The sequence below is a fragment of the Phaeoacremonium minimum genome (genome assembly GCF_000392275.1).
Source record: "Phaeoacremonium minimum UCRPA7 unplaced genomic scaffold PA7_03_scaffold_582, whole genome shotgun sequence".
NCBI lineage: Eukaryota > Fungi > Ascomycota > Sordariomycetes > Togniniales > Togniniaceae > Phaeoacremonium > Phaeoacremonium minimum.
Window position 1 is genome coordinate 221,343 of NW_006921484.1, and position 10,476 is coordinate 231,818.

General features: G+C 55.3%; 4 protein-coding genes across 4 annotated transcripts; 2 read left to right on the top strand and 2 right to left on the bottom strand.

Annotated features, from left to right (window-relative positions):
• Positions 1-151: 151 nt before the first annotated feature.
• On the top strand, positions 152-2,706 carry UCRPA7_8220 (putative het-c protein; the record flags this gene model as incomplete). The annotated part of the gene is made up of 2 exons (XM_007920738.1): positions 152-1,680; positions 1,737-2,706. 2 exons carry the CDS (start codon positions 152-154, stop codon positions 2,704-2,706), a joined length of 2,499 nt encoding a protein of 832 aa, XP_007918929.1.
• A 375-nt stretch (positions 2,707-3,081) lies between these two features.
• UCRPA7_8221 (putative protein phosphatase 2c domain containing protein) lies at positions 3,082-4,620 on the bottom strand (the record flags this gene model as incomplete). Its single annotated transcript, XM_007920739.1, has 1 exon — positions 3,082-4,620. The coding sequence occupies one exon, from the start codon at positions 4,618-4,620 to the stop codon at positions 3,082-3,084; it is 1,539 nt and encodes a 512-aa protein (XP_007918930.1).
• A 1,283-nt stretch (positions 4,621-5,903) lies between these two features.
• Positions 5,904-6,809, top strand: UCRPA7_8222 (putative hydroxyproline-rich glyco protein; the record flags this gene model as incomplete). Its single annotated transcript, XM_007920740.1, has 1 exon — positions 5,904-6,809. One exon carries the CDS (start codon positions 5,904-5,906, stop codon positions 6,807-6,809), a length of 906 nt encoding a protein of 301 aa, XP_007918931.1.
• Positions 6,810-8,105: 1,296 nt separating this feature from the next.
• On the bottom strand, positions 8,106-9,368 carry UCRPA7_8223 (putative plasma membrane iron permease protein; the record flags this gene model as incomplete). Its single annotated transcript, XM_007920741.1, has 4 exons — positions 8,106-8,393; positions 8,457-8,655; positions 8,707-9,146; positions 9,216-9,368. 4 exons carry the CDS (start codon positions 9,366-9,368, stop codon positions 8,106-8,108), a joined length of 1,080 nt encoding a protein of 359 aa, XP_007918932.1.
• Between the last annotated feature and the right edge of the window lie 1,108 nt (positions 9,369-10,476).

The following is a 10,476-nucleotide window of genomic DNA, read 5'->3' on the forward strand; positions in this document are numbered from 1 at the left end:
ACCATCTTCCACCTCCATCTCCAAGCTACAAACACATTCGAGACTTCTTCTTTCTTGTGTGTCGTGTGACAAGCTCAGGCCTCTCCTTATCTACCGAAACTGCCATCCTCGTAAATCCAGCCGAAAGACCCATCTCTCGATATCACAGACGATGGCCGGCCTCAGCATGAGGTGGGGCACCACCGTGCTGGTGTTCTGCGTCATCCTCGCCTTGATGCCCGGCAAAGCTGCAGCATTCGGCGCAGGCAACATTCCCTCGATCGCCCAGGTCGAGGGCCACAATTGGAGGCATGGCGATATCGAGGACATGCTCAAGACGGTCGCCTTTCTTCACGGCAAGAAGTGGACCACCATGATGGTCCAGAGGACCTACTTTGGAAATTGGCTCAGGGACTATTCGCAAGCTGTCGATGTTGGAAGTCTCAAGGGCGTGAATGCAGCAACCATCAGGATCTTGGTCTGGGTGCTTTCCTTCATGGCATTCGGATATGCGACTGAGGAGTTCGAGGTCACTGAGGAGCGTCTTGGTGTTTATCGACCTGAGGAGCACATCGACAACCCTCTTGGTTATGCGGACAACATGGACGCACGCAAATTCGATCCCCGGTTGAGAGGTCCCGTCGAAGCTAGAGAAACGGAAATCGACTCGCGCACTGGTATGAAGAACTACATTGCGAATGAACAGGGAGGATGGGCTACCAGCGCAGGATATTTACGCTTCAGCTTTGCCCGCAGTATTCATTATGGACGGCTGTATACCAACGGCGCGGGAGGTTCTTCTGGGAAGGAAGCCGACCTTTGCGAAGCTCTTCGATGTCTTGGCCAGGCTCTACACTGCATGGAAGACTTCAGCGCCCACAGCAACTATTGTGAATTGGCGCTGATCGAACTCGGGCACCAAGGCGTATTTCCCCACTGCGGCACATCATCTCAGATCAATTTGCACGGCAAGCGAGTCTACCCCTTGGTCACTGGCACTTTCGGCGCTGTCGACTTCTTGCACTCGGTCTTGGGAGAAGCTACCGACCACTTCACACAATCCGAAGTCGATGAGGTCGATATTGCCCTTAAGAATGCCGAGAAAGGTTCAGGCGGTGGCGCTACCCGGGACCGAGGTCTCTTTGGATTATCGTCCTCTGGAGGAGATGACTTCATCTCGCTCGTTTCCCAGCTTCCCAGCATTGGTGGTGGCTTCGCCTCGACAGCTCGGGATCTTAAGCGGCAATCGGAAATGCAGGAGCAGCAGAACAGCCAAGTTCTATCACGAGGCAATGCCAACCAAATCCCCGGCATGAGCCCGGATTTTGACCCTGTAGAGACCGCAAGAAAGATTTATCCAATTCTGGAGTTCCGTGATAAGATCGTCAAGTCCATCAACAACACCATATCCAAAATCCCTGGTTTGGAAAAGCTGCTCGATCACATCAGCGAGACCTTGACAGCTTTCGTGCTTGGTCTCCTTGCGCCTTTCGTCAGACCGATCATTAATCAGGTTTCCAAGGTCTTAAAGGATGGCTCCTCCGGGGTCATCAATGCCAGCTCCAACTCCCAACTCGAGCCCTGGAAGGACTCTCACTGCACCAATCCCACCCACTCCATGCTTTCTAAGGACCATTTCACAAACATTCTCAACCCCTGCGCGGGAAGAGTTGCATCCACCATCCTGCAATATGCCGTTCCGTAAGAGCCCCTTCCCATCTTTCACCATAACTTCCTCAGCTAACGAAAGTGAACAGGCGAATCTTGTATGCGTGGGAGCACCCCGGCGTCCCCGTCGACGAGGTCGTCAACGACGTCCTCCGCGCCTTCCACCACCCTGCTGCGCGTAACGATCACATTCAGATCCAGAAGGACATGTTCGAGACTGTGCGCCTCTGGGTTAACGAGTATCCCCGCCGCCACGAGCTTGACCGTGTCCTCGGCTCCGAGTCAGTCAAGAACGGCAAGAACCACATCCTGACGGGAAGCAACAAAGCCGGTGGTCATGGCCACTCCCACGGCACCTTTGGCGGATGGCAAGACGCCCTGGGCCAGGTCGGCCACGGAAAGGTTGCTGGCTCGCTCTGGTCCCAAGTCAAGACCCGAGACCTCGAGGCCATGGATGGTCACGATGGCAGGCCCCAGAACCAGTACATGTCACAATCTCCAGCGCCGTCGCCTGCTCTTCCGCCCCCGTCACCCCAGTTTGGATACAGTCAGTCGAATCAACAAAGTAGTGGGCAATACACGGGCGGCCTTGCAGATGATTACCTTCGACCCCAATATCAGCAGCAACAGTCGAACCAGTACCAGCAACAACCTCCGCCACAGCAATATGGTGGTGGCTACGGTGGTCAGCAGCAGCCTCCACCTCAGCAGCAATACGGCGGCGGCGGCGGCGGCGGCCCTGGTGGCTATGCTGGCGGCTACGGTGGACCAGGAGGTTATGGAGGCCCACCACCTCCGCAGCAGTACGGCCAGTATCCTCCACAAGGTCCTCCGCCGGGCCAGTACGGCCAGCCGCCACCGCCGCCTGGAGGATGGGGCGGCGGACCGGGCTGGGGTGGACCACAGCCAGGCGGACCCCCGCCACCACCGGGATACGGAGGCCCAGGCTACGGCCAGCAGCCTCCGCAGCAATACCCGCCATATGGGCAGGGACAAGGGCCCCCGCCGCCGAGGCAGGATGATTGGAATCAGTACCCGGGACAAGGACATAGGTGGTAAAGGATCAATGAAAATGAAAGGTTATGGGGGAGTTGTGGGATTCGGAGGGGGCGGAAATTGCTTTAGGGTCTTGGGGGACGAGTCATTGAGAGAAACAAAAAAGGGGTTGAGAGAGTCGATATCGAGAGCCGAAGTATGGGGCTAGCTGGATAACAAGCTCAATGCAACAAAAGGATACATTTCAATTCATGGAATTCTGGTCGCCTGAGACATTGTTCGCTCAGTGTATTCGTGTGCTTTATATGCAAATAATATCAATGCTAGATGAGTGGTAGTGACATGCCTTTAGAGAACTCCGCCACAAGCTATGCGTATCATATCTCCGTACAAAAATGAAATGCTCAAAGAGCAATGGCATCGAATATTACATGTTCATCACCTCCTCCCTCTCCGCGGATCGAGCGCCTCCGCCCTCCTGATATCCCGGATCTCTTTCGTCCCCAAGCTACCCAGGCCGCCCTCGCTGCGTCTCTCCCAGCCCCCAAGCCGCACCACAAGACAGGTGGCATTGTCGCCCTCGGAGGAGATCTCCGTGGCATACTCGACCACGGCGCGGGCGCCTTCCTCGGGCGTGCGCGCCTCCTTGATGACGTCGACAATCTCCTGGTCGCTCAGCGTGCCGGACACGCCGTCGCTCATGAGCACGACGAAGCTGTACTGCGCGGGGCCGAGGTCGACGCGCGTGATCTCCGGCTCCGCGGACACGCCGATGCGCTTGCTCTGCACGTCGCCGAACGCGCGGCTGTTGGCCAGCCCGCTGATGCGCTCCTCGCCAAACGAGTCCGTCACCAGGCTCTCAGCGTAGCGCGTCAGGCGCCGCGACTCCTGAGGCGAGGAGGGGTGGTGGTCCGAGGTCAAGGGCATGGCGAGACCCGTGGCCGTCTCGCACAGCAGGACGCGGGTGTCACCGACGTGTGCCACCACGATCGTGCTGTGCGCTGCTGGATGCCAGAACGGCGCGGGTGTCGGCGTCGAGATGAGTATGATCGAAGCCGTTGAGCCGCCCTTGAAACGTGCAGATCCTCCAATGCCTTGCACAGACCGATGGTGATGCGGAGCGCCCAGGATCTCGTCCGTATTCAGTGGATTGTCGGACACATAGGGATCATCCGGATCTGGCTTGCGGGCTTGTGCAGTGACGAAATCTAAATCGGCACGGAGAAATGCATAGCTTAGAACCGACTCGATGGTCACTGGGGGTCTCGGATTCGGAGCCTCGGGATCTGTATCCAAGTGGAAATACGGCGGCTTGAAGCGGCGGAAGTAGCCTCCAATGGTGTTCCTATATTCGGTGACTAGGTCGCGCTCAAGATCAGCAGCCTTGGGGACGTCTGACTGAACAGGTGCCGGTTCCGCACTCTCCAAACGCGGTTCCCGGGCCGCTTGCCCAACGATACCGCCGTTGCTCGTCTCTGGGAGGTTCAGCTCCTCCTTGACCTGATCGCCACTCTTCAAATCGACTTGCTCAAGGGCTTCATGCTTTGCCTCCGACGAGTCAACTAAAACATCTGGCGATTCAACCTTGCCAGGCTGTAGTGCACTTGCCGGCTTTGACTTTGGCTTCTTCCGCAAACTGCTGCCAAGCTCAAACTTCTCGGCGGCCTCCTCGATATACGCATGAAGCTCCTCCCTCAGGAACTCGCTGCACTCACTGCCACCATGTCCGTCGAACACTCCAAAGTAGAATATCTGCGGGTCACCAAAAGAGCTGTCTGCCGTAGTTGCTTCCCGAGAGTCCTTCTTGCTGCGGACCAGACTCATCGGTGCCCGCTTGGCAAAGGCGGGGATGTCAATCGTCCCCGCCTGGTTTGTGTCCTCATTGTACACGCGTGTACCGCGGCCGCTGAACGCACCGAAGTGATGTTTGGCGCTGCGCAGAGGGATGCGGACGACAGTCAGGTCGCGGGAGGGCATATTCGGCGGCGCAGCTGGTGCCGGTGAGCCCCCGGGGACTGGGGTGTACGGTGTGGAGGCGGCTCGAGGGAGCTTGTGGTGAGGCCCTGCCGAAGAGCGGGAGTCGGGATGCAGGGACGAAGACGGTAGATGCGTCACGAAGTAGTTGTGAAAGCCACGAGGGCGGTGGCTGTTGTTCGCCGAGTAGGTCACCGTGTCATTGGCGAGAAGGCACCGCGTCGTATGGTATCGTCGGCGGTTCCGTTCTTGCGCTTGGCTCAAAGCTGGTGCTGTCCTGAGCAGTCTCCCTTTCTGCTGGCGACTTGAACCGTGGAAGAAGCTTGCGACGAAAGTCATGAAGGCGTCAAGCAGCGCAGGAGCTTCACCCGCGCGCTGACCCTTCGCCTGGGTCATGCTGGTGGCCCATTTCGTAGCTCCGCGCGTAGGTGCCATTGTTCAAGCTGAAGAGACCTCAAAGCCCCGATTTCGCAGCAACAGCTGCTAGAGATAGAAGAGATAGCCGCCGTAGAAAGATTGCGCAAGTCGCAACCGCCATCAGAGATAAATATCGATATCGCGAAGTCGGACTAACTGTAGGTTGACGTATTTGGGAAGATGCGGAGTCGTACAGGACCGTGGCGGCTTTACACAATGCTTGGCCTAAACCACGATGCTAAAATGGGTGGCAGGAAGCCGAATAGAATGTTTTCACGAGATGGATCGAGATCGGAACAGTAGACAACTGAAAGTGTAGTCTAACACAAAGAAGACAGGTTTTTAGTTGAGACAATTGTTGAAGATGGTTCCCCCAGCTTGAAGATCACAGCATCCTTGGCAGCGCATGTTGGGACCGGAAAAGCAACCCGACAATGCCTGCCCGGACCCCCACCCACTGTCGCAAAGTACCTGCTGCAGCACCGGAGTCCGCCCTGAGACCCTACCAAATGCTCAAGGACCGCCGAGATCGCCAGTCCATAGTTAGGTAACAACGATCTTGTAGTCTCTGTATCCTTCACGGCCTGATTGCCCTATCAAGGCCTACCCTTACAGGTGACCACATCCCTCTATAAGCCGGCCAGTTGCATTCATTCACAGCATTACGCCACTGCCGAGCCTTGCAGCCTGGTGGTTAGGCCATCTGCTGTTACGTCATCCCGAGGCGGGAAAAGCGCTGTTGCTTACCCCCAAGCATCTTTCTTGTCTTTGTTCATCCTAACGTTATGCCACATACAAGTTAGTCCGCTGGATATCTCGTTCATGTCGACCAATCAAGATGCCATCGTGAGCGAGCAGAGCCGTCGTCCATGGAAGACTCAGCCGCCCCTGGAGATGGGGATGCAACTGAGGGTCCATCAAAGGACAGCATCAAGGTCATCGACGTCGCCGCTCCGAAGGGAGACGCCGTGCTGGATGTCACGTTCGAGACATCCAAAGAGACACTTCGCGCAACCCGGAAGGCTACACAGCCACGGCCGGGTCAGAGGACTGCTCCTCCTCGGCCGCTTCTGCAGTCGACCATCAGACGTGCATATCGAGTAGATGTTGCGATATTGAAGAAGCAGTCTAAATACTTTGACAACCTCCTTGGCGACACCCGCTTCGAGGAGGCCAGGACAGTTATCGATGGTCTCAAGGCCCTCTCGCTTAGAAATGAGAAGCCCGGAGAGCTCGATGCAAGCGAGCTGCCATGGGTCAAGATCATTGACGATGACGAGGCCACACGGTCCGCCGGTCGGGAGGCTGTCTTCGCAGACCTCCTGAGAATTCTCCATGGGAAGGAGACTGAAGTCAAGCCGCCGACCATGCTATATGTCACTAATCTGGCTGTCTTGGCTGACCAGTTCCTTTGCACTGGGCCAGTATCAAGGTATTTGAATACCGGGATCAAGTTCAAGTGGCCCGTTACCCAGGCCAGAGCGCCTCGAGAAGGTGGCCTCCGTATAAATGCTGCGACCGAGGAAGTGATTCGCCAGAAGATATTGTCATCTTGGCTACTCGATCAACCCACAAAACTTCACGCTGCAACACGTGAACTCATCTTATATGGCTCCCATCAGTGGAGTCCATACGCCGAGCCTGACGAGTCTCGAGGCGCCACTTGGTGGGATCTCCAAGACGATCTTGAAAGTAAGCAAGTCGTCACTCTTTTATTAAAGTTACATATTGACTTGCCTAAGGAGAGCTGCAGTATCGGCGCGAATGTATCTTGAACACGATCGCTTCTGTGCAGCAGCACTTTCTTTCCTTGTATACCTCTCGCACCCGCCAGTGCATTCTGGGTTATGATTCCAGTGCGGCGTGTGATTCTTACCAGCTGGGCGAGATGATACGATTCCTCGCTCAGAAAGACTTGCTATTTTTCGTGGATTTCTCTCCGAGCTCGCTCGACTCAGTCAAGGACTTTTCTGTCCTTGAGATTGCACATATACTTGCCACACTGAAACAAGTACCAAGCTACCAGATTGATAAGAATCACACAAATTGTGGGCTCAGGACCAGAATACTGCCGATTCTAGACTACATACAGACGATGCTGTCCTCCAATATAGTGTCCATCTCGCGCCGACAATGGAAGGAGAGCAGGTCGGCTGTGACATGGATCCCTGCCGAGGACGAGCAGGGTAAAGATCATGAGGACCGGATTTTTCGTTTTACGAGATCCGTTGCAAGCGACCAGAGGCTAAGATATGAAGGAGCCATGGCCGCTGATAGGATGGCCAGAGCCCTATTCACGGCTAAAAAATGGGACTGGACACCGGAAGATGAAGGCAGGAACCCTAGTAGGAGTTTCTCGACTGCACCAACGTTCTCCTTTTACTCCAGGTAGTTCAACTCTATAATCTAGTTGAATGGCTATGGACTATGCCGACATGAAACTACGACTGGATGCGTAACAAGATTTCTAAAAATTAATTCAATACACCAAGCTCAATTTGAATACAGACCACTGTTTCACAGTTCTGAGAGCCGAATTTACCAATTCTCGGATCTAAAACTCTCAACTTCTCTCCCAATGGAGACATTTTGTGAGCTCTTATCAAGAACATGGATGTCCTTCGCGTGTCTCGCGGAAGCCGCAACCAATTAGCTTGCTTGTAATTGAGCTGACCACATTGATCGAGGCGGCGCGCTCTAAGTCACTTCTCTTTGCAGGGACGTCATATATTCCAATTGAGTCAATTCATACTGGATTGTAGGTGTATATCTTCCTCCGTACTCTATCTTGCACCGTCCAGCTCCTAGAGGTCGATGCTCCGCAATAACGAAGCGGGACTATCGCGGTGCAGGACCCACGATGGCCAGAGCCCCTGGAGGCTTCACACCAGCGAGATACAGACAATGCGAGCAGCCATGGCTGTGCAAAAGACTTGTCGCTCGTGTGACCCAGCCCTCTGCTCTCGAAATATGCAACTTGATATTGAACGCAACAGTTCTCGGCGATGCTTACACATCATCCCCAGACTTAGTCTCCATCTTCCACTCACAAACAACACCAGCATGCCCATCTAAGCCGAGACAGCCTTCTCTCTAGCATCAAGTCCCTTCCCCTCAGCAGAGCCGCTGTGGTCGCTGTGTGCATCCTGCTCGCCCTGTGCGCTGGACTTGGCCTTGGCCTTCATGAACGGCCAGTGGCCCTTGACCTCCCTGAACCGCATGACGAGGAAGCACGCGATGACAAAGATCCAGTACACATTGTACGAGATGACGCTGCCGTAGGTCGCCGTGTTGTTCCAGCCAAAGATGGCATTGAAGAAGCCCCAGCCGCCGCCACCGTTCAGTTCGGGACTACAGCACTAAAGGGGGGAATTTCGTCAGCTCGGGTCAACATTTTCGTGAGGACGGGTTGAGGGGCTTACGTTGACGTGCCAGACGACATTGTCAATGTCATAGCTTCCTGGGCCGGTGCCAGTCTCTGCGGCATCGCCGCCGATGACCTTGTTCCATTTTGCCTGCTCGAAGTACCCGACGGAGCGAGTGAAGAGGCCTGCTGCGACGAGATAGAGCAGACATGTCGAAATGACAAGGAACAGCTGGAGCTTCGTCGAGGCGCCACTCCTAAAACCGCATTAGCTCTGATCCGCAACGAGGGTAAAGAGCGAGACTCACTTGTAGAGGATGTAGCCGCATAGGCAGCCGACAATGAGGCCGATGACGACCGGCAGGGGGAAGGCGCTCGCGGGGGCCGAGAAGGTGACGCCGGCGAGGAAGACGATGGCCTCGATGCCCTCGCGCAGGACGGTGATGAACGGCAGCACAAACATGGCGTACTTCTCGGCGAAGCGGCGGAACCAGCCCTTCTGGCCGGTCTTGACGCGGGCCTCGATGGCCGCGGCGAGCTTGATGCGCCACTTCTCCTGCATCTTGCCGATGCGCAGCAGGGCGGCGCCCATGATGGTGATGACGATCGAGGCGAAGAGGGAGAAGGCGCCCTCGTAGTAGTACTCGGACCCGTCCCATTTGTTCACGCCGATGCCGTAGAAGGTGCCGATGAGCGCAGCAGCCACGATGATGCAGATCAGCAGCCCTAAGCCTGTCCCCAGCCATACCTACGCAGAGTTAGCTAAACGACTCTACATCTACCACTGCCACTCGATGCATGAGGAGAGACGACATACCTGCCGGACTAATTTTTTATACACTTGCACATCTCGCTGAGGCCCATCCAGAGTCTGCTTGAGGAAGGCCAGCAGCACCGAGACGATGATGACCGTCTCGAGGGTCTCACGAAAGACGACCAGGAACACAGGAACAGCAAAAACTTGAGGCATTGTGTCTGCTGAGCTTTAAGCTCTTGACCCTTTTTGCGAAGCAGAGCGGTTAACAGCACAAAAGACACTCAACGTCTTTAACAGATGAAGAAGAGACGGACGCCCCGATGACAATGGCGAGGCCCGAAGGGTAGGGGGAAGATTCAAGCCGTCTCAAGCAAAGGGCATGATTATCAGTCGATCTGATAAACGGATCAGATAACTTTTACGCGAGACGGGTGGGGGGGAAAGACGCCTCATGGAAGATGGAATACGAAACGCCTTTTCGCTTCCTTTTGCCGATCGCGGCCTGTTCCACCCGGCAATCAGAATCGATGGAACGACATACAGAAAATGGAAGTATGGGTATCTATGGCCTGGCCTGGCTGTTGCATTTCACTCCTTCCCCCCCTACCTATGCGCAAGCATCCCTGTTGGGTTCTCAGAAGGCTAATTGGCCGCACAGTGCGGGCATGTGGGACATTTGCTTTTCCCCCGATGTAGCTTTTGCTGGGTGGTCGTCCAACAAAAGACCATTCCAATGTCGAGTGCCCATCCCATATCTCTTCACACATGGACATTTGCACTAACGTCACTTCTTCGAGCAAAGCGGTTACCAGCTCTCACGACGCACTGATCCAAAGCCGTCTACTTAGATCCTGTTGGCGATCTAGTACCTTGTGTTATGGAAGCCGGCATTCACTTCCCGCCGCGACTTTGATCCAGTGTGGCACACCTCCTGTGTGGTCTGGATGTCCAGTGGCTAACAACTGTCAATTAGTCGAGCTACCCTTAAATGCTCCAGTCTTCTAGGAATAGGAATAACAGGCCACCCGGGCCAGGGGAGGCTCGTGCGAACATGCCAAGAGTCACAGAAAGGGGAATCATCATGACTACTCAGGCAAGATGCGACGAAGATCCCCATCAGATCAAGGGGCCGTTGTTGGCGAAGAAATCTGCGATCGCGAGAAGTGCCCCCTTTGTGTTGTCGGACCTCGCTCTCGCGATGCTTCAGCTTCTCTTAGTACAAGAAGCTGCTGCCTCTCACTTCTACCGGTGAAGGCCACGGCCCACCATCCATACCCATGCGGTCCCTGGACTTTTTAGTGTGGCGATCGGCCTCCTAGCG